At 35.7% G+C, this 27,836-nt stretch overlaps 2 protein-coding genes across 8 annotated transcripts in view; one reads left to right on the forward strand and one right to left on the reverse strand.

The window, feature by feature from the left end:
• LOC108021867 (uncharacterized) overlaps positions 1 to 1,548 on the reverse strand; it is a 181,343-nt gene extending 179,795 nt beyond the window's left edge. For 3 of the 4 annotated variants that reach the window (XR_007765118.1, XR_007765120.1, XR_007765117.1), the window contains exons 1-2: positions 1,434 to 1,548; positions 48 to 395 (exon numbers count right to left, since the gene is read on the reverse strand). The gene's annotated coding sequence lies outside the window, so the exon portion shown is untranslated. Of the gene's footprint in view, positions 1 to 47; positions 396 to 634; positions 793 to 855; positions 1,108 to 1,433 lie in introns of all 4 variants that reach the window. The other variant, XR_007765121.1, reaches the window with a different exon arrangement.
• LOC108026758 (coiled-coil domain-containing protein 40) overlaps positions 1 to 27,836 on the forward strand; it is a 131,062-nt gene that overhangs the window by 9,432 nt on the left and 93,794 nt on the right. For 3 of the 4 annotated variants that reach the window (XR_007765109.1, XM_044091467.2, XM_050889909.1), the window contains one exon: positions 8,969 to 9,528. The exons of the other annotated variant lie outside the window; for it this stretch is intronic. Coding sequence is in view for 2 of the 3 variants with exons in the window: in XM_044091467.2 (XP_043947402.1) it covers positions 8,969 to 9,528 (560 nt within the window). In the remaining variant the exon portion in view is untranslated. The remainder of the gene's footprint in view (positions 1 to 8,968; positions 9,529 to 27,836) is intronic. 4 annotated transcript variants of the gene reach the window in all.

The following is a 27,836-nucleotide window of genomic DNA, read 5'->3' on the forward strand; positions in this document are numbered from 1 at the left end:
AAAAAGGAAAACAAAGTATACGAGCATCGCCATCACATCTGCTATACTTTTCGTCAAGGTCAAGATGGTATCAGTGCCGGGTTTAGTCCCATTCTATCTCCAAAGCTATCAAATAGTTCGTCGTTCTGCTGAAACCCCGGGTAGCACCTCTCGAAATCTTTGGTTGATGTTGCAATTGGAGTCTATGATGGGAGTGACTCTATCGATAGGTTGGGCCGATTGGGCGATAGTTGAAGCAGTGGGATGATTTTGGCGGGCGATCTGGCCATCTGAGGATTAATCACGGATCGCTCTGCCGGGGGGCAGAAGCGAAGATGATCAGCCGATATGGGTATAGTCGCAGCCATATTTCCGAACCATACAGATGCAGCTAGAAGCCTAAGTTAAGTTTTGTGCTAAAAATAAAATAAGTGAGTGGTAGTATGTTAGTTAGCATAGAGTGCGGTATTTATTATTATCAAGATTTCTCCCCATTTTTACAGTTGAGGTGTCATAATAAAACTAGATTGATTGCGGGGGATAAAAATCCACACCGGCCCCAACAGATCAAATTTTCCAAATTTTCACTTTCACCACACTTTCTCCCAAACTAATTGATTTTCTTTAAGTGCAATCCTCTTTGTTTTTGCAATACCTTTCGATTGATGTATAACTTGTAACCATCGGGAGATGATTGTGAGTTTTCATTTCTTCGTGTATATATAGTATTCGCCTTCGCCCACCCTTCTGGTGCGCTTCGTCACTACGTGGACTGCCGTCCACAGTGATGGTATTCTATGTTGATTTTAATCACTATTTTGCGCGAAGATCTGTTAGCGATATTTTTAATTTTGTCTTGGTAAATAATATGTTTACATGTTCTAAATTAAGTGTTTATCCTCTGACCCAGTGAAGCAGCGGAGCAAAAGGGCCGTTCTTATGGGAGGTGGAGAAAGGATATAGAAGGGCCGATGGAATTGTGGGCTGAATGCCGCCTCGTCAACAGCTGAAATGGAAAAGCGATAGGACCGATCGCAGGTGTAGAGGCCTCCAAGCCAAGACAATAGCCCAAGTGGAGGAGTTCTTTCCCTCCCCGGTTATAGTTTTTGGTTTGTCGTAGCTCGCCATCTGAATTTTGTTAATAATCAAATAGGTCGTAGTTAGGTCGGAATATGCATTGGTAGGGTCGAGTATTGCGGTCTGTTGCGAATGACATTGCGGCTTACTGGCACATTTCGCAATGACAAATAATCATGCATTAAATCTATATATAACCCGTGCATAGTAGGAAACGCATACTTGAGTCGCGCGAACGCTATAAATCGTTTCCGGGCTGTTCTATGAGAGTATACTATGAATCGGCCAGAAGAATGTTTACGCACTGTATTAGCAATGTCTTTTCGCGCGGTGCCTTAAGAGTGTACAAGCGGGATTTTGTCAGATCTGGTACTTACTCAATTTCAAAAGATCTCTTGTCCATTGCAGGCGTTTTCTTAGGTGTGTTAAAAATGGGCTCTGCGAAGCAAAGTTTTTCGGTAATACGATCAGAGGGGGCTGTGGAAGGCACAGAATTATACGATAAAATACCTTTTACATCAAAAAAGAAATTGCCTTGAGAGAAAATTGTAAATGTGAGTTGCTAAGTCCGTTTAGTTTTACCCGTTTCTCGTAAAGTTAAAGATTCTTCGGAAAATATGTAACCTACAGCGCTTCCAACCCTATAAAGTACGCTTATACATTCTTAATTAGGATTTTGTTGGTTAGCCCTACGTAACGCTGTCAATTTCTTTTATAATTCCAATTTTTGAATTTTTTCGAAGACTTTGAAGTGAAAAACTCAATTTAAAAAAAATGGCTAATTTGTCATTGTATAATATAATTATAAACAAAAAAACTCGACATCGTTACCTCGTAAAATATGTACAGTTATAGTATTACAATTTTCAAAAGGATCGGTGCAGTTTTGAAGTTATGATGGGCACCGACTTTAAAACGTAAGTTCTGGTCACGTCAGTCGATGTGAGACAAATAAATTTAATTAAAAATGAAGGCGCCACAGATTTTCGTAAATTGTGGAAGTTAGAGTGGTATTGTCACACCGCTGAAACAGGAAGCCCAGGAATCTGCATGCCAAGTCTGACTCTTCTACCTTTTATAGTTTCCGAAATCTCAGCGTTCATACGGACACATGGACATGGTTTGTCGACTCTGCTAGTGATCCTGATCAAGAATATATACTTTATGGGGTCGGAAAAGCTTCCTTCTACCTGTTCAATACTTTTCTGGTACATCGATGTTTAGAAACTAAAAGCCTTAAAAACCTTTTATGATTTCAGTCAGAAGTTTGCAATGCAGACGGGAACGTGTCTGCATTGCATACCCATAAAGTATATATATAACCAGATAACCAGTATTAGACGATGTCATGTCCATCTGTCCGTCCGTTTCTACGCAAACTAGTCTACGCAAAAAGTCTCTTCGGAACGAGCCGGATCTGACAAATGTATCTTATAGCTCGCATCGGAATAACCGAATAAAATTTAAAAACTTTATATCTTTAGTTTTTCTTTATTATTTAACCTCCTTTGCCTTGAAATATGATTATTTAATTAGTTCTGAATTTTAAATATTGCTTTGTTGTATTAATATCACTGCAGCAAGCAACAATCATTAAAACTTTAACATGGTGATCGATTATTTCTAATATACAAGTAACTTGATTATAGAAACTAAACTATTCGTACATTACTATAATTATTGAGTGTCAAAAACAGCTTGATAAGATGCATATTATTAATATTTAATTAATACCACCTCAGTGTATTTAAATTTATCAAACAAAAACACCTCTTAACGAGGTAAGAGGTCGTCGCGATGGCGCACCATTAACTTACAAAAGATCTGATATCGACTTTTGTTACGAATAATGCTTACTCGACTAAATTAATACACTTTCTAAAATGTTCTTATTCTGCCCGCTTCAGCGAAATATTTCAGCTTATTGCATTTAAGGTATATTTTATTATTTATAATTATTATTAAATAATTATTCTGTCCGCTTTAGTCAAGTATTTTAGATTATCGCACTTAAAGAATATTTTATTATTAATAATTACTATTAGTTAATTTTATCAAAATTGGACGACTATATAATATAGCTGTCATTGGAACGATCGGAAAATTGGTGGGAAAATTATATGATAAAATTTAATTCGAAATTCAGAACTAATAAAAAATGGTATTTCCAAGCTTAGAAGGTTATATGTTAAAAAACACCATGTGAAATTAATAAGAATGGTTGCTGGCTTCAGTGATATTAAACACAAAATTATTTCATTTTTTTTCATTTATACGAGTATGTTACAGTAGTCCAATTTTTATTAAATTGAATTCGAAATTCTTAAAAATATATAAAATAATATTCCCAATATTATAAGATAATATGTCAATAGCCCGAAAGCTATAATTGGTTTCATATTATTTTCCCACCAATTTTCCAATCGTTTCTTTGGCTGCTATATGATATAGTCATCCGCTTTCGATAAAATTTAATCCAAAATTCAGCACTAATTAAAAAAAATTATTTCCGAGCTTAGAAGGTTATATGTTCAAAAACACCAAAGATATCATTTTTTCATATTTTCTGACTAAATTTCCGATCGTTTCTATGGCAGCTATATGATAAAGTATTCCGATTTTGATAAAAGTGAATTCGAAACCAATCAAAAAATGTTATTTCCAAGCGAAATTTAGGAAAATTTTGGCCCGATAGCTTTAAAACTGAGGGACTAGTTTGCGTAGATACGGACGGAGAGACGTCAAGACGGACAGACGAACATGACTAAATTGACTTGACTAGTGATGCTGATCAAGAGTATATATACTTTATGGGGTCGGAAACGTCTCCTTCACTGCGTTGCAATCTTCTGACTGATACCGAGCGGGTATGTGGCGCTTTATAAAATCAAGCCACAACTTCTATCTCAATTGTGTGTATGAATAATAAACCAAATGGATAAAGCAACCGCGCTGCGATGGACAAAACGAATCCTCCAAGGATTCAGAAGTAGATGTGGGGCCAAACTTTCAGAATTTTCTTCCTTGTTTTATTCTGAACCAATATAATTTCTCTGAAGTACATGGACCAGCCTGAGGAACTACGATAATTTTATTTCTTTTGCTGAGAAAATCAGTTCTCGATGACGTTTCTTCCTTTGAACTAACTGGTTTAATAAACAACGAACATCTTCAATCATCAAATTTATTTGCGAGCCAGAATCTAAAAGCGCTCGTGCTAATTGAAATTGTCCGAATCTATCCCGTACCTTTACCAAGGCAATAGGTCGACAGTTCAACATGTAAGTCGCTAACGGTTAGTGGCATTTCTGAACATTTTCGAGCCGGAAAAACTAAAAACATAGGTAATTTTCGTCTTAGTTGGTGGAGTTCTGCGTTGCAGTTGGAAATAACTCTCCAGGGACAGTTTGGAAAATCATGCCAAACAATAAGGTACAAAGTGCCAAAAATATAGAGCAACCCACCATTTCTGAGTGCAATTTGCAAACAAAAAAATTAATTTTTTTTGATGAAAAATCAAAAAGCGACAACAAATTTTTCATCAAAAAAATAAACATTGTGAAAAACAATTTTAAAAAATCCTAAAAATCAACAACAAAAACATTCTAAGAAAACAGGCTGAAGGGCAATCCCTCGCCAAATATTGGAAAAGAAGGAAGACCCAATTTAAAAACAGAATTAAAGAAGGAAGACCCCGAGACAAAATCTAAAAACAAAAGTACGAAGGACGAAAAACAGAAGGACGACCCCAATCAGGATCATCATTCAGGATAAGGACGACCCCAACAGGCAAAATAACAACGAGAAAAAAAAAATAAAGACTATTTGTGAGCGATACTATTTTATTATTATCATACATTTTTTATTATTATTATTATATTAAAATTTTGTAAGAAAGGAAATATAAATATACAAAGTGGAAGAGTTTATTTAAAATTTCAAAAGAGTTCTCAAAATGCTAGAACCTTCAACAAGCCAGACTGGAGCAAATAAAAGACTCCACATGAATCCATTAAAGAAGGAGATCATTAACTTAAGATCGCAGCTTTCTCACAAAATTAAAACGGTTGGGGATTATCAGATAGAGATCGTAGATCTGAATATAAAATGCGACACATCTTAAGAGATCATCAAATCTGTTAGGGAATATAAAGGTGAAGAGGATAAATATGTAAGCTGGAGAGAATCGGCAGAAGTAGCCATGGGGCAATATGCCTTATCTATATTACGAAACAAAATAACAGGAATGGCAAACGACGCCTTAACCCATAACGGTACTGTATTACCGTCCACACTTGACTTCGTCTTTAGCGACAAACGACCAATTCACATTATTGAACAGGAATTAAGTGTATTGAGTCAGAGAAAATTATCCCTAATGGATTATTATGGTACAGTTAATAGAAAATTAACTCTGCTTATAAAACTATTATGACCTACGTCAGAAACAAACAAACAAACAGCGGAAATGAATGAGAAACATAGGAAGACAGCTCTTAGAGTTTTCATTACCGGCCTCAACGGCAAAATTTCAGATACTATTTTATCAATGAATCCACCTGACCTACCAAATGCAATGGTCATAGTTCAGGAATTGGAAAGCAACAACATGAGGGCTCATTTCTCAAATAGTTTCTCTACTATTCAGAGAAAACATAGCGAGCCAAACTCTAGTGGAAATGGACAAACACATTTCAACCACAGGACAAGACAGCAAAACAGAAATTGCTCTCTGCATTAAAGACGAGCTTAATTTAATTGATTATCCCGAAATTATAATTAGGGCAGCACAAAAATATAACTTAACAATTCATTCAATAACCAATCATCGACCTTTTGGTATATTATTTAATAAAATCAAACACGATGATATTCCTAAATTATTGCAGCAAGCCCAAGAGAAAATGTTACATTTTCACAATAAAAATAGACAAAATAAGAATTATCACGTAGGAGAGGTAATTTACGAAAAGAAACACGGGGAAAGGAACAAGCTTAATTCTAGATATAAAAAAAAAGTAGTTAAGGAAAATCTCCCAAATAAAGTTATTATAAATAACAGAAACCGTATGATTCATAAAGATAATATTAAATAACTTGTTTCAAATTACAGATAATGATTTCAATAATGAACTTATTATTGCTGGTAGCTACAACCAAATCCGAAATTATGGATTACACGAACCATGATTTCCTTCTTTACAAGGATACCAAAGATGTTCTTATTTATGAATCACACGCAGATTTATTTCATATAACTAATATAAGTTTTCATAGAGAAATAATTAATCTTGAAACAGAATTTCCAAAGGGTCACGACAACAAGAATTTTCTTTGGGAAATATCCCACGATTTAGAAATTATCAAAATACTTATCGCTCAAGTTATACCCAGTAGATCAAAAAAAGGCATTAATGAAATAGGCACCATTTGGAAATGGATAGCGGGAACACCAGATCATGATGATTTCATAACAGTCCAAAATAAAATCGATGATTTAATACAAAATAGTAACGACCAATTCGTTATTAATTCTAAAATATTTAAAGAGATAAAATCTTTGTCTGAACAATTCAAAACAGCCTTTAAAAATCAAGAAATTCCACTTAGAAAATATCGTCTGCGTTTGCTTACTTACGATCTTATGATTTAATGGACACAATTACACTTGCCAAAATTGATGTATTTAATACTAAAATTCTAAACAATGATGATATACTAGAAATTTATAAGCACGAAGTTAGACCTGTAGTTATAACAGACCTTTTAGATATATCTGAATTTAAAATCGCTTTGCATCAAGATCTTATTATAATTTACATAAAATACCCTATTATTACCGATCATTGCGACGTTTACAATTCAAGATCCATTTCACACAATGATGGAAAATTATTAATTGATAATCACGTCGCAAAATGTAGAAATAAGTACCATGTAATGTCTTATTTTAAGACAGAAATATTTAATAATTATTGCACACTTAACCCAGAAGGCTCTTGTTTCACTAGATTACTAAATAGAGAAATGTAAATGTATCAAAATCCGAGAAAAAAATAAAAATGTAGATGTAATCCAAGATGGAGCCATTTTTGTAAATGGAGAAAATACAGTTAATGACACTTATTTAAATGGGTCATATTTAATAACTTAATGGCACCACTAAACTTAATAATATTTCCTACACCAATGTAGACAATAAGATATTGGAATACATCACAGCTCGAAAATATACAGATTTTTTAGTATCCGGATATATTGTATCTAATGATTTGGAACTCACATTCGATGATATTAACATACTAAATCCATTTATTCAAATTAAACAAACTCAAATACCAGTTACGTTAATATTAATCATATTCACACTTATATATTTAACTATTATGATTATAATCAAATTCAGAACATTTTTAATATTCAAACCATGGCAAATTCATATAGAAATTGAACCAGAAAATAATATTTCCGATAATGAAATAAATAATATACCCGACAATGAAAATACCCTAGAAGAAAATATCATTGTCGAATTAACCCAACAATTACATTCAATATACCCATCAGTTCCAATGAATCGGGACGATTCAATTTAGAATGGGGGAGTTATATCACACATTATTTAGGGGCTCTTACCCAATTTATAAACAACTTTGAGCCCAGAGCCAATTTCCAAATAACTCTGACAGACCCGAGATAAATCCGTGGTCAGCTATTTCTTTCAACCAGGCCTTCGAATCATTCCCACCCACAACAATTTCACGCAACCCAAATCAAACGGATGCTCTAAACATCCAGTCCGCTAAAGTAAACAAAAGATCCCCAAAGCGAGCCCCGAGTCCGTTAACGTAAACAAAAAGATCCCCAAAGCGGTCCCTAAAACTCCGCTAATGTAAACACCAATTTCCGGCCAAGAGTGGACTTCAAATTTAATTGGCAAATTGCATCATCCTATTATCCGACTCTCTTGAGCCATTCTCTTTATCAATTTGTGGGGATAAATTCTCTTAAGCCGAGGTTTGATTATTGATCATTGAACTAGAGATCAGGCAGTCCGTTTTTGAGATCCGAATCGAGCAGTAGTGCAAATCGAGGAAAAGTAAACGAGCAGTGAATTAACTAAGTTCGACCTATTAAAAAATTGTAGCAGAGATTAAGTGATTAATAAATAAAAATAATTTTTTTTAATTAAATCACAAGTGAGAAACCTAATTCGCACACCCCGCGTGTGTACTTTTTGAGCTCTACCAATATATGACTGGTGGCCAAGTCTTGGTCTTTAAGGCAAGGAGGAAAATGCTTATAAATTATCGTACTTACCATGTTCATTAAATGTTTAAAACCCACAATATGTGAGTAACCTGTCCAGTGGGGGAGATGGAACCGCCATAGTCGCGAGGAGGGCCGTCCGGCCGAGTTTGGGTGGTGCCCAGCAGCATATAGAGGGTACCCTTGGTAGGGAGGGCTGAAACATCAAAAGCCACCAAAGAAAACCCGAATTTCTGTCGATGTTTGTAAAAATTAACCTTTGTTTACGTTTTGTTCTTAGTGATGTCCGATAATCGTTTTTTTTTTATGTTGAGAGCTGTGGCATTAAGGGTACTTTGCCCAGAGGCAGACTAAGCTATCAGCACTGCCACCAAAAATAACTTATTGGAAAATGTAAAAATGAGTCAAAAAAAATTCGATACTTAGTGTATGTATCCAGCCCGAAAAAAGGAAATCGCTCGAATGTCTGTGACACCACCTCTACGGTTAAGATGGGTTTCCAAACCAACCGTCCCCAAATTCGTCGCCGTCTTCTGTGACATCCCTGAATAAGTAGCAACTTTTTTTTCTTACAAACTTATTAAAAATACTTTTTAATCTCTTTTAAAGTATTCATAAAACCTTTTGTTTAATAATTTTTAAGGTGACAATCAAAACGAAACTCTTGTCCGCCTGCAAATAAAACTAGATGAGGTGCCAGAGTTATTGACTACGACGGAATCCGATCTGCAGGAATCAATGCGAGAGGGTATGCGACTTGTATCTGAAACCCGTAAGCTGGACTTTACGTTTGAAAAATGTCAGAACAAAAAAATGTGCTCGGAGAACACCATATTAAAGTTGGTGCAAGATCACCTAATTACCGACAAGGCAACCGCTTACCGTTTAAAACTACTAAATAAATGCCAGGAACGGCGTCGTAATGTAGATTTATCATTGTCAAAAGTGCAAAATCAATTGGCATCAGCAATGCTGGAGGTAGAAAAACTTAGATGTGTAGTCTTTAGTGCAAGAACATATAATGAAAGTATAAAAAATAAATTAAACAAATTTGAAAAAAAATCATACACGCTTGAAAATGACTTAAAGAATATGTACATTCAAATAGAAGTTAAAATGAAATTGTATGAAAAGGTCACCTATAAATTGGAAGAAATGGAAAAATTTGTTGGCGGTACATCTGGAAGTCCTACCAATTTAAAGGTAAGTGTTTTATTTTCTCGCATGTATCCGACCCTGTTACATGTTTTTATACCCTTTGCAGAGGGTATAATGATTTCAGTCAGAAGTTTGCAACGCAATGAAGGAGACATTTCCGACCCCATATATATATATATTCTTGATCAGCGTCTATAGGCGAGTCGATCTAGCCATGCCCGTCTGTCCGTCCGTTTCTATGCAAACTAGTCCCTCAGTTTCCTTAGAAACTTTCCCAAAAGTCTTCTTTCTATTGCGGGTAGTATATAAGTCGGAACCAGCCGAATCGGAAAACTATATTTTATAGGGTTATAGAAACTATCGGAGAAAAAACTAAAAAAAAATATATCTTCGGTGTTTTTTAACATATAACTTTCTAAGCTTGAAAACAATTTTTTTATTAGTTCCGAATTTCGAATTAAATTTTATCAACAATTTTATCATATAATTTTCGCACCAATTTTCGATCGTTCCAATGGCAGCTATATTATATAGTCGTCCGATTTTGATAAAATTTAATTCAGAATTCAGAACTAACTAGCGGTAGACAAAATCCATGAAAAAATGTTAAAAATTTTGACTTTTTGTCTTCTAAAATGTGGTGAAAAACTTACAATTGACATATTTTCTAAAGTTTGCACATTTTAAAAATTGTAAAGGGTTGACAAAAATAAACAAAAAAAATTTTGAAAAAGTCGAGGTTTGGGTTTTTTGAAATGTGGTGAAAAACCTGAATTTGTCATATTTTCTAAACTTTTGAGTTTTTCAAATTCTAAAAGGTGGTCAAAAGTGAACCAATGATGAACACATCGATTCTATGAAAAACATTTTGAACAAGAAAGGAAGTTAACTTCGGCAAGCCGAAGTTTATAAACCCTTGCAGCTATAAAAAATAATCAATAATTTTATTAAATTGAAATCGAAATTCTTAAAAATATTAAAATTTATATTCCCAATATTATAAGATATGTCAAAACGCCCCAAAGCTATAATTTGTTTCACATTATTTGCCACCAATTATCCGATCGTTGCTATGACAGCTATATGATATAGTTGTCAGATTTTGATAAAATTTAATTCGAAATTCAAAGCCAAATAAAAAATGTTATTTTCAAGCTTATAAGGTTATTTTAATTTTTATTTCATCGATCGTTCCTATGGCAGGTATATGATATAGTCGTCCGATTTTGGCTTGCTCTATATTTTTGGCACTTTGTACCTTATTGTTTGGCTTGATTTTCCAAACTGTCCCTGGAGAGTTATTTCCAACTGCAACGCAGAACTCCACTAACTAAGTTAGGTTCGCTCAACGGAAAAAGCGCACAGAGACGACGAAAATTAACTATGATTTTAGTTTTTACGGCGCAAAAGTGTTCAGAAATGCCACTAACCGTTAGCGACTTACATGTTGAACTGTCGACCTACTGCCTTGGTAGAGGTACGGGATAGATTCGGACAATTTCAATTAGCACGGGCGCTTTTAGATTCTGGCTCGCAAATAAATTTGATTGCCGAAAAATTGAAGATGTTCGTTGTTTATTAAACTAGTTAGTTCAGAACTGAACTAGTTAGTTCGAGAACTGATTTTCTCAGCAAAAGAAATAAAATTATCGTAGTTCCTCAGGCTGGTCCATGTACTTCAGAGAATTTATATGGGTTCAGAATACAACAAGGAAGAAAATTCTGAAAGTTTGGCCCCACATCTACTTCTGAATCCTTGGAGGATTCGTTTTGTCCATCACAGCGCGGTTGTTATATCCATTTGGCTTATTATTCATACACACAATTGAGAAAATTTTCCTAAAAGTCTTTCTATTGCAGGTAGTATATAAGTCGGAAGCAGCATTGGTGTTTTTTTAACATATAACCTTCTACGCTTGGAAATAACATTTTTTGATTGGTTTCGAATTCACTTTTATCAAAATCGGAATACTTTATCATATAGCTGCCATAGAAACGATCGGAAATTTAGTCAGAAAACATGAAATAAAAATTATATCTTTGGTGTTTTTGAACATATAACCGTGTAAGCTTGTAAATAACGTTTTTTAATTAGTTATGAATTTTGTATTATATTTTTTCAAAACCGGACGAATATATCATATAGCAGCCAAAGAAACGATCGGACAATTGGTGAGAAAATAATATGAAACAAATTATAGCGCTGCTGTTTTTTAACATATAACCTCCCACTCTTGGAAATAACATTTTTTAATTAGTTTTGAATTTCGAATTAAATTTTATCAAAATCGGACGACTATATCATATAGCAGCCATAGAAACGATCGGAAAATTAGTGGTAAAATAATATGATAAAATTATTCTAATTTGGAATTAAAATTTGTAAAAATCTGACGACTCTAACATATAGCTGTCAAAGGAATAATCAGAGAAATAATGAAATTTTTTTTTAATATCACTGAAGCTAGCAATAATTCTTTAAAATTTCCCATGGTGATACTAACGTTGATTATTTCTTATAACTGCAAGAGTATACAAACTTCGGCTTGCCTTTCTTATTAAAAATGTACTTTTACAGTAATAGCGCAAAGCGCACCAGGACAAACTAAAACGATTTCATACCAAGAAATAAAAAAACCTAACTGGTTAATGCTTCAGATTTGGGAGGACTTCCTAATATGTATTAACTTCTTAATATTAAATTTTATCTTATTTTTGTCCCAAAACATTTTACAGTCCTCAAGATTAAATATGCTGTTAAACAGCTTAATATAGGGAACACAGGTTCTGCCAATTTTGAAAAAGATTGGAAAAAAATTTGGGAAAAATCTGTAACTGTTCATACATCCGTAACTTACTATTTAACTACAGGATTTTGATATTGATTTAAAAAAACTATTCTGAAGGTAAGTGTTCCAAATTTGATTTTGATTTGTTTTTTATTTTTTAAAAACGGCTCTAACAATTTACGGTTAACCTTTATGTTTATAATATATATTATTGATATTCAACACATTCTTGTAAAAATCCGCGTTTAAATGTCATTAATCAAAGAAGATCCTTGTATAAATGTTCTCATTTAACCGCTAAGCTTCATACAGGTTTATTACAAAGACTTAAAAATGGGACTTTTAATTGTTAACACATACATCATACTTGTGTTTTTAAGACAATTTTTTTCTACACAATGTTTTATTAGCAACGCTTGCAGCAACCCTGCAAGCAAAAGGGCAATAATTCTATCGCCCTATCGTCCAGAAGTCACTTCTAAGTTACTTCTAGAAGATAGAAAGAAGAAAGAAGAAGTACAAATTTTACAAAGATACAAAAAAGATAGCGAATTTACGTAAAGCTGTACGATTACTTTAAGATATTTACACATTACCTGGCGTGATTCCAGTGAAATAAGCATTTAAAGATTTTCCACATAATTATAAAAATTAATTCCTTCACATTTCCGGAATGCCAAGGACCGTGTCTACAAGCGCTCAAAGACCTTATAGAAAAAATAAATGTAAAACATTGCAGAACATGTAAAAACAAGTTTTATATTCAAGATTTCCAATGAGGAAAGTCCCCTTTGGTATCTTCCACAAGTGACTTTGGCGATATCGCATTCGGATTGCGGAGTGACTCCCGTCGGGAAGAAATTTGCAACTTTGCCGACACTTCTCGGAGTCGCTTTGGCGACACTTCTCGGAGTCACTTTGGCTACACTTCTTGAAGTGATTTTTTTAGATAAAAGGTAAATACCTTTTATAATTACAACTGCCAAAAAAACTATGCATACAAACAATTTGACTAAAAACTAAGGTTAATAATATACACTGAAAATTAATTTTTTTAAGTAGTACATTTTATTATCTTTAACGATATGTAACTTCTTAGTTCCTAGCTCTTTTTGTTTATTTTCTGCCTAAAACTGTATGCGGCTGTCGACGTTAGCAGAGAATTAAGAGAAATCTTCCAAAGAAAGCAGTTCGGCAAAAAAGAGATGCAGATCTTCGGATATTACCCTCTCTTTCTGTGTCGTATTATCTGGCTGCCCGCGGTGTTCAGAGAGCAACGTTCGGCCGGTCCTTTTTTGCGTCTCTTCGTTATGTTCAGAAAAAAACACAAAGAAGAAGACCTGGTGCATTATGAAAGAGAAGCAGCGGCTGTTTAAATTGTGCGCATTTTAATTTATTAATTATTATTTAAAGAACGTCCCTTTTGAGATTTTTTTAAATAAATTTTATAGCGTAACCTAGAAGGTTCTGGTTCCCGAAAGTGGCGTGATGAAATCCCTCAACGGGTTTTACACAGTTTGAAAAGGTAAATATACAAGTAAACAAGAAAAAACACATTTTTTTAAACACACATTATTTTTTTTTTCAGTAGCGTTGTCCAGGGATTCTGAGGACCGGACAAATGTTTAAGAAAAGCTTTTAAAAACATTAAAAACAAATGTTAAAAAAAAACATAGATTTAAATGATAAAAAATTAAATAAAATATAGTGAAAAGTAAAGTTATATGTATGAATTTTAAATTCAATATTTGGAAATGTGAAAACTCCATGGAAAGCTCGAGAATTTCCGATGGGATTTCTCTGGGACGAGTCCCTTGCAAGGGATTTTACAGTTGAAACTCAATGGAAAAATGAAGAATTTCCGAAGGGCTTTCCCTGGGACGTTTCCCTTGCAGGAGACAGACCATACAGCAAACGAGTATAAGGAACAGGGGTAATCCGAGGGACTTCAAAAAGATGTCCTATGCATTTTCCCCTCGAAAAAATAGGACATCCCATACAAATTTTTTATGGAGCGTCCCGAGGAATTTCTTGTGTCCCACATGTCCCCTAGGAATCCCAAGGGATTCCCCTGGGAAACTTTTTTTTTTAACTGAAAGGACGTTATAAGTGAGCGAGCAGTGGGTGGTCAGAACAATTCCATATTCTTCTTGATAAGGCGCTTGTTTAAATTATTGTGGAAAGCAGTCCAGAGGATTGTTGGAAGGCGACTACTTTATATACACGAAGAAATAAAAACATACTTCGATCGTCCTACTACGACATTGTGATACACAAACCGAAAGGCATCGGAAAAACCAAAATGATTGTTTTAAAAAAATTAAAAAAATAAATTGGGGAGATACCAATTATCACTAACGTTTTAACTGGGTATCGATTTGAAGATCAACTTTAAAAACATGAAGGGAAATTATTAGATCAGAAGGTGAGCTCAATTCTAATGGTCATTGTCTCTCCAATACCGCATCCCACACGTAAGTTAGCTTGTTTCTAAAATATTGATTCTGCTCCAACACTCAACGCCCGTAGAAGGCAGAGAAGGAAGAGCCCTTCAACTATTGGTGGTTCTGCCAGCATATATTTAGGCCGTTTGGTGTGCAAACTTCTGCAACTTGTATTGTTGTCACGAAGGTTGTTAGGTTGTTTTGAGGGGGCAACAGACCTCAGCTGCCGAACGTATTCATAATGTTTATATATTAATAATAATGAAAACTATTTAAACATTTTGAAGTCCCCTTTGTTTCAGTTTCCTTATGGTTTGGATGCAGTGTCCTGGTTAGGAGGAGTTGGGGCTTTCTCTCATTGGGGGTTTCATGTCATTGGCTACGGGTCAGTCGTTGTTCTTGACATTGACAATGGTGTAACTTTAAATCTTTAGAAATATTAATTATGCCCTGCATGTTTGTATGAAAGCTGCAAATTTCGAAGAAAAGAAACTGGCATTTTTGAGAAAGTAAGAAAGGACATTTTTGTTTTAGTAATCGGCAACCTCTACAAATAATTTGAAACTCTGGTCCCCATACATGAATTCGTCAATAAATAGACTTAGGCTTTGGAAACTTTACGGGAGTTTATTAAATTTCTGTTGCGACTTTCGTTAATTGTTAAAACTACTTACCTCCTCTTTTGCTTGGAGCAACTTATTATAAGACTTACATTTATTTCTTAAATCGAGAATAGTGTTGCTTAGCTTACGTATTACTTTTTCTTTGTTCGAGCGCTTGCTCAACAACACAAGGGTATATTTTCAGGTCATCTACGTGTTGTCATTTGCATGGGTTCTGCAGAAGAAAGTTGAGCACATTAATCCAGAAAGGAATAATCGATCATCTACGATCATAGCACAATAATTCCCCTGACGAAGTATGGCGCCACACCATGTTCTTTGACAAGACTTGGACTTTAGCTGACCTGAAAATCAGACAAAAATGTACAAGGAGACAGACTTTGTCTTCACAGGGGGCAACACCAAACTTTGCAGTTAACCTTAACCTGACTACTTGCCCATCGAAGATAATTGCAGCAATTATACGGTTGACTTGAGGATTACAATTTTATAAAGTTGTCCTTTTCCAACTTGTATGCAGACATACGCGGTACCGATTAATTTCTGAATCATAGTTTTTACCCTAGTGATTACACGTCAAAATAGTCCTAGTAAGTCAAACAATCTCTAAGCGACTGAAAAAATATTTCGAATCATTTAGTTCAAAGTGAAAGAAATCGGTTCGTGGTTCGTGTGCATCGTGTGGCAAGAAAGGGTCAGATGTAACTCTATGGGTGACAGTTTTGGAGAGCCTGTTCTTTTGGCTATCACTTGTTTTTGCACAATTTTGTGTAAAGTAAATTGAAAAGCCTTCTCTAAATGGTGTCCCAATAGATTTATCGGATTGGGCTAAAGTAAATTTTGAAATAAATGGTTGGGTCGCGGGGTGGCGTGCTTCTCGATCTTTGCATTACCCCTCTGTCCATTCCGACCTACAGTCCATTTAAATGAGAAAGAAAGAGAAGGGAGATCGTTTACCAAGTGTTGAAAAGCACTAGAAGGCAGTAAGGAAGCCGAAATTCTGAGCACGAACAATTTACTTGCAATAAATCTACAAAGTTGTTTTCATTAGTCTACGAATTTGCCGTTTTTCAAGAGTATTCTAATTTAAAGCGGTGACGAGTATCTCACAAGCGAGTCACTCGACTGTAGCGTTCTCTCTTGTTTTGTAGGCCTAATATAAAAACGCGGTAAATACTTCCGTTCCCATTTATAAAACATAGAAATATATGTGTTAGCACACAGCCTGAAAAGTCAACGTTATCTCTATCAAGCGCAACACAATAATTCCAGCGCCGCTCTAACATGTCAATACCACTTTTGTGTACCGATTTATCTTTTGCCTAAAAATAGGCCTCAGTTTCAGCGATTACCTCTTCATTCGAACTGAGCTTTCCCATAGTCAAATGCTCATTCAACACGTTATTTTGATATCCTCACTATGTCAGCTAACTCCGGCAACTTAACTTTTCAATCATTGAAAACGCACTGCGTTTTGCATCATCGGTGTCTTTACGACCACGTTAGAAGACAGCAAACCAACATTTTATTGGTATTTCTGATGTAGCCATTGCTTCGCTTAAACAGTATTTTTTCCTATCAAGAAGCAGTGTAAAATTTAAAAACGAAATGGTTTTTAATACATTGTTGTGAAAATAACAAAAGAAGCATCACTCTTAGCTCAATAACTCACAAACTAATGAATAAAATATCATGACATTTTAATAGCTGTATTTTAATGGTTAGTATTTAGTAAAACAAGAAAGGAAGTTAACTTCGGCAAGCCGAAGTTTGTATACCCTTGCAGTTATAAAATATAATCAACTTTAGTAACACTATGTGCTATTTTTAAGGATTTTAGCTTACTTCAGTGATATTAAAAGAAATTATTTCATTCCTTTTTTATACCCTTTTTTTAGATCTATATGTTGTTAGAATAGTCCGATTTTTATTTAATTGAATTCAAAATTCTTAAAAATATAAAAAATTATATTCCCAGAGTTATAAGATAATATTTCAAAAAGCCCAAAAAGTCCGATAATTTTGCGATTATTTCTATGGCAGCTATATAATATAGACGTCCAATTTTTTAAAAATTTAATTCAAAATTCAAAACCAATGTTAAAAAACACCAAAGATGTAATTTTTTATATTTGCCGACTAATTTTGCGATTGTTTTTATGGCAGCTATATGATATAGTCGTCCGATTTCGATAAAATTTAATTTGAAATTCAGAACTAATGAAAAATTGATATTTCCAAGCTTAGAAGGTTATATGATAAACAGCTGAAGTTTGTAAACCCTTGCAGTTATAAAAAATAATCAATAATTTTATTAAATTGAATTCGAAATTCTTAAAAGTATAAAAGTGTATATTCCCAATATTATAAGATAATATGTCAAAAAGCCCCAAAGCTATAAATTGTTTCACATTATTTCCCATTAATTATCCGATCGTTCCTATGACAGCTATATGAAATAGTCGTCCGATTTTGATAAAATTTAATTTTTTTTAATTCAGAACTAATTTAAAAATGTTATATACCGAAGGTATAATTTTTTTTTAAATTTTTTCCCCTGCAGTTCCTATGGGAGCTATAAGATATAGTTGGTTTCGACTTATATACTACCTGCAATTAAGAGAAGACTTTTGGGAAAGTTTCAGCCGATAGCTTTAAAACTGAGAGAATAGTTTGCGTAGAAACGGACGGACAGACGGACATGGCTAGATTGACTCGTCTAGTGACGCTGGTCAAGAATATATAAACTTTATGGGGTCGGAAACGTCTCCTTCACTGCGTTGCAAACTTTTGACTGAAATCATTATACCCTCTGCAAGGGTATAAAATCACCGAAGAAATAATTTTTAAAAAATTTTTCCCCGATAGTTCCTATGGGAGCTATAAGATATAGTTGCCTGATCCAGCTGATTCCGACTTACGAGTATATACTACCAGCAATAGAAAGAAGACTTTTGGGAATGTTTCAGCCCGATAGCTTAAAAACTGAGAGACTTGTTTGCTTAGAAACGGACGGACAGACGGCCAGACGGACGGACAGACGGACATGGCTAGATTGACTCGTCTAGTGACGCTGATCAAGAATATATATACTTTATGGGGTCGGAAACGTCTTCTTTACTGCGTTGCAAACTTCTGACTGAAATCATTATACCCTCTGCAAGGGTATACAAATTTTGATTGCAATAAAACTAACGTCTGTTTTTCGCCGGAGTAGGCGACAAAAAATTGTTCTTTTTTTTGTAGAGGAACAACATTGCTAATGTGCATTTTATTTCTGATCATCTGCAATAAATAATTATAAACGTGAAATATTAGGTAGTTTTCGAAGATTTGGTAGCTTTGGTATATCAATTTTGCTGGTTTCCCTCGGTTATGCCGTTTTTTTAATAATTATTTTTTCGATTTCTTTTCGTCTGGATCCGTGAAACACTGCCTGTGTCTGTTCATCGTGTTGCACAAGCAAATGTTTTTTCAATTAAGAACTGTAGTCATTGTAATATACGAGTACTACAATACATAATAATAATATTTTTGAACTAAAGACTAAAGAAAATGAGTTATGATTTATATTTTGAGCATCAAATTAATTAATATATAGGGAAAACATTTCTTAAGGAAATCGATGAACTATGAAAACTTTTGCCGCCACAGACCTGAGCAGTTTGTGTGCGTTACAATGGGCGTGGCAAAATTTTGTTGGCTCAATCGATAGGTATCGACAAAACCAATACATTTCAGTATAAAATTTTTTTAACAAAAAACTGTAGCCCCTACAGCTGACTGTGGGCTTGGCACCCTGCTGAAAGAAACTGCATGCCAAGTCCCAATAGACTAGCTCTTATTGTTTACGAGATCTCAGCGTTCATTGGGACATAGCTAGATCGACTCAGATACTGATGAATCCAGTATATCCTTTTACTCTACGAGTAATGGGTATAAAAAACCAAGCCAGGGGCACCCATATGAAAATCACATTTTCGATCAAGGAAAAAAGTACGTCAGATTTATATACATTAAGTACCTCAAAGCGCTCGGTCAAACGGACCTATTGTGACATTCATATAACATGTGGAATCTCAACTGCTTCAGCACAACTCATGCTGTCATGGTTTTGAATCAAGCGATCTTTGCTTGATCACATACATATCGGTCTCAGCTTTCTTTTAAATTTTCTTATCTGCGATATAAACTGCTGCAGGGCTGAATATGGCGGACGTGTCTCGTGCGAGCTCCCTGTAAAGAGCAAGAAAGTTCATTAAGTAAATACGAACAAAACACAAAAACTAAACTGATGAATTTCAAATAAGCGAAAATATACTAAAACACAAGAAATTTAGGTTTAAGCTTACAAAATTAGTGTAATGTAAGTCAATAACTAGTACTTCATTATTTTATTTTATTATAATAAATAGGTGCCACGCTAATAAAAGCTCAATAAGCTACGAACAAAATAAAGAAAGACTAAGTTTTGCAAGGTGGTCGAAAGCTAAAGAGCTCGATCTTGGTCACCATGTATACCTAGGGTTAACCCCAACTCCGACGGCGTGGAATCATCAATGCAAAACCCATCAGCATCAGTTTCGACCCCTGGCGCACCAACAACATGCAGCGGTAAAACTTCTGCATTCGCACTAAAATTATCAGCAACAACTACAGCTACAGCATAAAACCAACAACACTGATTGTGGTTAAAGCTAGGCTGTTATTTCGGAATATGTACATCCTTATCCAGCAGAAGCTTGGCCCGCAGAATACGGCGGTAGGTAACAACTGAAAAATATTCCGTCACAAAGAAAATATATTACCCGGGAGATGCAACAGCAATAGATTTGCGCTTCTAGCAGAAAATGAATAAAAACAGGTTCAGATGGCCCAACCGAAGCCCTGGTCAACAAAATTGTTGCGCTAACCGGGGACTTTCGGAAACTTTCATATTGTTCCGGTCACAAAAGGGAATATCCAAGAAACCAAGCTTCAGACAAAATTTTTGAGCTGTATCCAAATACCTGGACGAAGCTAGGAAAAGCTACTACACGTACCAATTAAAACGCAGCAAGGGCCTGCAAGTGGTACTAAAAGGTATAAAAGCCCGGCGTAACCGTTAAGGATGTTATCGATGCTCTCTATGAAAAAGGGGTTTTTGCCCCAACCACTCTTCAGGGTCGAACTGGAGCCATACAGCAGTGTCTTGAAGAAAAAAGAAATGCACCCCATTTATGACCTGCAATACGTATTGCACAGTAGAATAACGTGGAAGAGCCACATATAAGGAAGGGTCCATTGCAATGGACACACCAGTGCATAGTTCATTTCGAACAATGAGATGAAGGATACCCAAAATCCGTACACTTACTTGTGTACGACACCGGAATTATTTTTTTACACGGCTGTAAGATGCTCATTTGGTCAACTAAATACCCAGAAGGGCTTCTCATACGCCGATGCACTTCGATCAGGGACGGAAAACCACTCCAGTCTAATTTAGGAAACGCTCAGCAGATCCCAGTACAGTCACAAAGCACTCTGGAATCTATAATGGTCACCATGCAACAAAGTATGATGATATTCATGTCATTCATGAAAACGACAAAACGACAAAACAAACACTGACTCAAAACCAGAACATAGTGTTACAGCTATGTACTTGTAGCAGTCCAAATGACCGATGGAACGCCATTGGCGGTTTATGCCACAACCTTGAAGTAATGTTCCTGAATGATTATCATAGCGATATTATGCTACAGGGAGAGACGCACCTCACAAGCAAATACAACTTCCGAATAAGAGGTTACACTTTCTACCGCACAGATCATCCAGATGGTGAAGCCCACGGCGAAACCGGCATCCTAATCAGGGAACGCATCAAGCACTACTTTCATCAAAGGCGTGCAACTAATTATTTGCAAGCCTATCTATCAAAGTGCAGTCAGGCCTCGATTTACAAATTGTGAAGGACAAATCATGGTCTTTATAACTGCAAGGGACTATACCAAACCAACGCAGTTAACAGCACCGACTATATGAGTTAACAGTTAACAGAACCGACTACCTGCCCCCGCCCCGGTGCAGACTCGGCCCAACAATATCCGCCGGCCAACATGCGCCTACCGGGGACCGACCCACTGGCACGGGCACCGACCAACCTGCCCCCGGCCCGTGCCAAGTCAGCACATCAACATCCGCCAGCCTGCTGACTGCTCACCGTGCAAGTGAATTACGGTGAGAGATGCAAGATCGGCAAAAGCTGACGCTGACGTCAACCCACCGGGGGCTGGTGGTAACAGAAAAGAATGCACCGACTATGGATTTGACAGCGACTAGATAACAACTTACATTTCCTAAATTATATTTAATGAACACAATTATAACATTGAAACTGAAACTAAAGTCTTCTGCTGAATTACTTGGACTTGAGGGAAAGCTTAGGACCTAACTCTCTGGGCTACCGAGGATTTAACTCTGTCATGACTGGGTATTGAACAGGTCCTTCCCCTTATATATATAATGCAAGCAAAAAACCGAATAACAAATTTGACTATGTTTTTCGAGCTGGCCCCACGAACTGGCCAACAGACCCCAAGAAAGTTCCAGACCTAATAAACTTTCGCAAACCAGTAGATACCATCATCTGTAGAGGATTCTAACTCGCACAGCACCGTGTCTAGAAGCACGCAATGTTATCCCTCCATGAAAAATCGAACGTATTAACAGAATAACGCCAGAAATACGCACAGCCTTTGAGCATCGGGAATACTGCAGCGCCAAATTCATCAATGTATCCCAAGGCGGCGATCACACAAATTTCCCTTATTACACCCACAAGCAAGGAAGCGTACTGGGGCCTACTCTGTTCCTCCTATACATAGCGGACATTACTAAGAACGAGCAGCTAACAACATCTATGTTTGCTGACGACTCTGCCATTCTATTTCACGAGAGGTGCCCAGGCCGAGCAACAACACAGCAATCCAATACATCCTCGTATTAGAGAGGTGGCTATCTTCCTGGCGTGTTAAAATAAATGAATAAAAATTTAATTGCAGAACTTTTACTCTTAACAGGCAAACATTCCCCCCACTATCATTGAGTAGTAAGCAGATTTCCCTAGTCAACGAAGTATCGTATCACGGCGTCCACCTTGACAGACTACTAACCTGGAGAAGACACATCGAACGCAAGAAAGTACTTCTAATACTCAAAGCGAGCAGCTTTCACTGGATCCTTAACGCTTGAGTGCAGGGCCGTAGCTAGAGCCTCGGGGGCCCTGGGGCAACAAGTAAATTTGGGGCCCCCTATACGAAAGTCTTTTGTCAAATTTTAAAGTACGCTTAGGGTTGTCTATGTGTGGAACGTTTGAATTTCCCGCGCGTATAGTGGTCGCGAATACTGTTCGATACCTCGATTGACGCGAATCAGCTGCTCAATTGAGGTGCTATTGACAAACAATAGTATCAGACAGTTGTATAATTATTCTGCGTACAATTATATAATTGTTAACTTGCGCGATGAAACGTATCTATCCCAGCGGAGCGAAAAAAAGAAAGGCAAAACAAAAGAAAGAGAATGAAGCAAAAAAGATTTCCGGGAAATTCGTTAATTGGTTATCATCCACGCCTGCATCGTCTCTTGATACGGGAACTGTTCAAGGTATGTGAAGGAGTGTAAACATTTTTTTCAAATACTTTCAACAATTTGATGAACCCTTCGCATAATAAAAAAGACTCATCAAATATAGGTTACATAAGTGTGAGGAATAAAAAAAGAAAACATTTTATTGATATATAAATAAAAAAATTGAGACAGTGAATTAATCAATCAAATTTTTGAAACCTTTACATCTTTCACTGAAGTAAGAGATCAATCTGCTGACGGCCTTTCAAACCTCATTATATCATCGATTAAGCAAAAAGGATTGAATATTCAGAAATTGCTTGGACAAGGCTACGACGGCGCAGCCGTTATGAGTGGACGGTTAGGAGGCGTTCAAAAAAAATCACTAAAGTAGCACCTCATGCTTTGTTCGTTCATTGCGCCGCTCACAATTCGAATCTTGTGTTAAAAGATGCTGTTCGCGAAAATTCAGAAACCGCTCGTTTCTATGATATAGTACAAGATATTTACAATTTCTTCGGCAACAGTATTGTACGATGGCAAGATTTGCAAACACCTACAGAAGAAAAAAATGTCTCCAAAACAACCATAAAAACATTGAATCCAACACGTTTTTCAGGAACACATGACTAGATTTACGCGCTGAAGAAAAGATTGCCTGATATTAGGAACAATTTGTCACGTATTGTTTTGACTAGTAAAAAGTCTAGCGAAAGAAACGAAGCGTTTGGACTTCAAAAACGTGTTGAATCACTGGATTTTGTTTGTTGCTTCGTTATTTTGTGCACAGTTTTTCAAATAAATAATATTGTGTCAAAAGCTCTTCCAACAGAAACGACAAATTTGATGAAAGCACACGAGTTATTGGAAAATGCACCCATTGAAGTTTCTTCTATGCGGCAATCATTCGAAGAATTTGTAAAGGAAGCAGGCGATTTATGTTCAAAACTTGGCATCCCTTTTTGCACAGAAAACGGAAAAAACATTTTGATGAACTATGTGTAGACGAAAGACTTTCGAATCCTAAGGAAAACTTCGCAGTGACTGTTTTTTATCCTTTGGTTGACATTATTTGTTTCCAATTGAAGTACCGATTTGAAGGTATGAAATCTGTTCTGGATGTCTACAAAATTGTTCAACCAAAATTCATAATCAATGCCACTGACGAGGAAATTTCGTTAGAAGCCGAAAAATTCATGAAAAATTTCCGTGATCACATTTCTTCCACATTTCCATCGCAATTACTCTCGTTGCGTTCAGCGTTCAGAAAAAAATCGGTCTGATTGATACTGTGAAACAACTTCCTAAATGATCATAATTGAAAACAGTTCCTTAACGTCAAGTTAGTCTGATGTATTCACTGCTTGTATGATGTTTCTGGCACTTTCTGTCAAAGTTGCAACGGCGGAAAGATCTTTTTCGAAATTGAAATGGATTAAAAACTATTTGAGAAGCTCTATGGGGCAAGAGCGATTGTGTGGATTGGCATTATTATCGATTGAAAATGAGCGAGCAAGAATGATCGATTTCAGCCAAGCGATCGACGAATTTGCGGCTTGTAAAGCGAGAAAGCGGCGTTTTTAATGGTATTTACCAAATGAGATACTGAGATATGTTGAAATAAAGCGAAAACATGTTGTTTGGTACATTATCTAATAAAACTGTAAAAAATTCAGAATTTTTTTATTTTGTTGGACTATTGTGATCCATTTAAAGCCTATTCAGAAAGTCCGAAAGCCATGGTAAGGCTTTTTCAGAACTAAAAAGGTGGTCGATAAGAAGGGGCCCCGGCGGGGCCCTATTATCAATTTGTGCAAAAACTGCGAGTTCGCGAGGAAGATACATAAAACAAATAGAGACGGGACAGAAATGAAAATTAAAGGCGCAACTAAGAATGTAGCAAATGAGTTAAAATATTAGTTTTTAATACCGGGATAAAAGTTGAAATGCAAATTAAACGATAAAAGTTGTTATAGTTATTACAAAACACGCGAAAAAGCTCGTACAGACAAAAATTCGACGTACATCGTGGCAAGTTTAGAGGATAATAATTTCGTGTTAGTCTAACAGGAGCATTGAATGTTCGGCGGTTTACAAGTTCTGCAAAATCAATATCAACTCTTATAATATTTTATATAAAAATGGTACGAAGCATTAACTTAAGGAATTGTAAAATAGTCTGGTAGGAAGGTATCCTTACGATTTGATCCCAGTTCAAACTGCGAAGGACAAATAGAAGACATTTATTTTGGACCAACTCAATACGGTCAATGTGCTCTTAATATTATGTACTCCTAACCGACAAACAATATTTTAAAATAGGGCGGACAAGGGAGGTAAATAATAAATTGGTCGTATATGGATTTGTTAACAGTGTAACGTAGGAGTACCCCTATAAAAATCATAACGTTGCAGTTAAGGCAGTTCAAATTTAAAAGGCTCTAAGTTAAATCCCGACACTTTATTAATATATGATAAACAATGCTTTACATCATCAGCATACAATAGTACACGAAAATGTGTTATGATAGAGGGAAAAAATTGATATTTCATCAACAAAGTCGAGGACGGATACAAATAAAGATGAGTGAAAGGAGAACGAGGAAGGTCATGAAGATTGAAGAAGTAAGAAATTAGCCAGCTAAAATTTTACTATCCAAAAGTGGATATTCCCACTTACATACGAGCTCTGCTAGGAGTTGCGCTGAAGCTTTGGAAACTCTTCTACTGAAAATCTTTGTTAATCTTTTAATTTTAGGCACTGCTTCTGTGAGTCAGTCATTGTTTGATGATTGAACCCGCTGACTGCGACTGCTAAATGCTGATATCGTTGATTCAACTAAACTATACACTCAGACGATGTTGGTAATTCTTAAATTGGAACTGTTTCTCATAACGAGCATTATGTATTTAAATAAAGTTTGCATTATTTATTTCCGTTTTACTGCAATGATGAATAATGAGCCAATATTTCATCAATAAGACGACAAAAACAGAGTTTTCAAATTACTGATGTGTATACAATAAATAATATATGTGGATCCCATATGAGTTAAAGATGCTCATAAAGCGAGTGAGTCGTATAAGGGTTGCCACTGTAAAAGTAAATTATCCAACTATTTATGCAGTGCCGAATTGAACTCTTGCAGTTGTACCGTTATACATGTGTTTTAACAATTTTTATAATCTTGCATAGAAATTTGGACTAAAATTTTTTGTCAAAGGCAGTTTACTTTTATTATACAATTCTTGTTAATGGGTTATTTAATTGGTTTTCAAGTCCCAAAAATTTTATTACAAGTGCTCTAAAGAGTACCGAGCTTTTTGTTTGCAAATTGCACTCAGAAATGCATTTTATACCTTATTGTTTGGCTTGATTTTCCAAACTGTCCCTGGAGAGTCATTTCCAACTGCAACGCAGAACTCCACAAACTTAGTTAGGTTCGCTCAACGGAAAAAAATTAATTAATTAATGTTTTTAGTTTTTCCGGCGCGAAAATGTTCAGAAATGCCACTAACCGTTACCGACTTACCTGTTGAACTGTCGACCTACTGCCTTGGTAAAGGTTTGATTGCCGAAAAATTTGCTCACCGTTTACCGTTGCCCATAGACGAATTTTGTTTAAATATTATAATTTTTGGGAAGATTACTTCTGCAGAACAACATACGTCGAATCAGTTTCGTGTTAACTGCTATAGTTTTGCTACTGATTTAGGGTTGTAATGATCATGAAGTTATTTTTGAACAATGGAGTGTTTCGGAAAATAGTACAGACAAGTACAGACAAGGTTACGTTGCCGAGGAAGATCGAAACTTTCAACTCATTTTGTTAAGGGAAAAATCTAACCAAATTCTCAAAACATATCATTTCAACACTGTCACGTATGAGAGTCACGTATCAAAAATCGATTATGAATCATATCCTATTGCATTACAGGTGATTGCGAGTGATTTCTATGTTGACGACATGCCCACAGGATCCAACACCTTAAAAGAGTTGGAAGTCATTGGGAGACAAGTGAGTGACGTCAAAAATATTTGGCGGCTTTGAATTGGCTAAATGGGCTACAAAATATCCTAGTTTCCTGGGTAATAAATGTCGACTTATCCGCTTCCGTTAAGACACTTGGTATAAGATGGAATCCCTAAAGTGACATGTTTCAGCTTGGATGAATCTTTTAATTAACTTAAATTAGGCAAGATTTTCGTACTTCGTTGTATCTGTCTCTCTGCCAAGAATTGATTCATGTGCAGTACATCATCTTGTGAAGCTATAGGCTCAAGTAGCTCGCTTGCTAGACAACTTTGAACATTGTGGGAAAATGAACCTGACTTCTTACTCTAAAGTCACGACGAATGTCTTCGTCATCATCAGACAGAAGATTCTTCTGATTTAGAGTTGTCCGAGAACAAGAAAAGGATCTTATTGGAAGATGTTCGTTGTTTATTAAACTAGTTAGTTCAAAGGAAGAAACGTCATCGAGAACTGATTTTCTCAGCAAAAGAAATAAAATTATCGTAGTTCCTCAGGCTGGTCCATGTACTTCAGAGAATTTATATGGGTTCAGAATACAACAAGGAAGAAAATTCTGAAAGTTTGGCCCCACATCTACTTCTGAATCCTTGGAGGATTCGTTTTGTCCATCACAGCGCGGTTGTTATATCCATTTGGCTTATTATTCATACACACAATTGAGATAGAAGTTGTGGCCTGGTTTTTTAAAGCGCCACATACCCGCTCGGTATCAGTCAGAAGATTGCAACGCAGTGAAGGAGACGTTTCCGACCCCATAAAGTATATATACTCTTGATCAGCATCACTAGTCAAGTCAATTTAGTCATGTTCGCCTGTCCGTCTGGACGTCTCTCCGTCCGTTTCTAG

The sequence above is a fragment of the Drosophila biarmipes genome, unplaced genomic scaffold (genome assembly GCF_025231255.1).
Source record: "Drosophila biarmipes strain raj3 unplaced genomic scaffold, RU_DBia_V1.1 ptg000008l, whole genome shotgun sequence".
NCBI classification, from domain to species: domain Eukaryota; kingdom Metazoa; phylum Arthropoda; class Insecta; order Diptera; family Drosophilidae; genus Drosophila; species Drosophila biarmipes.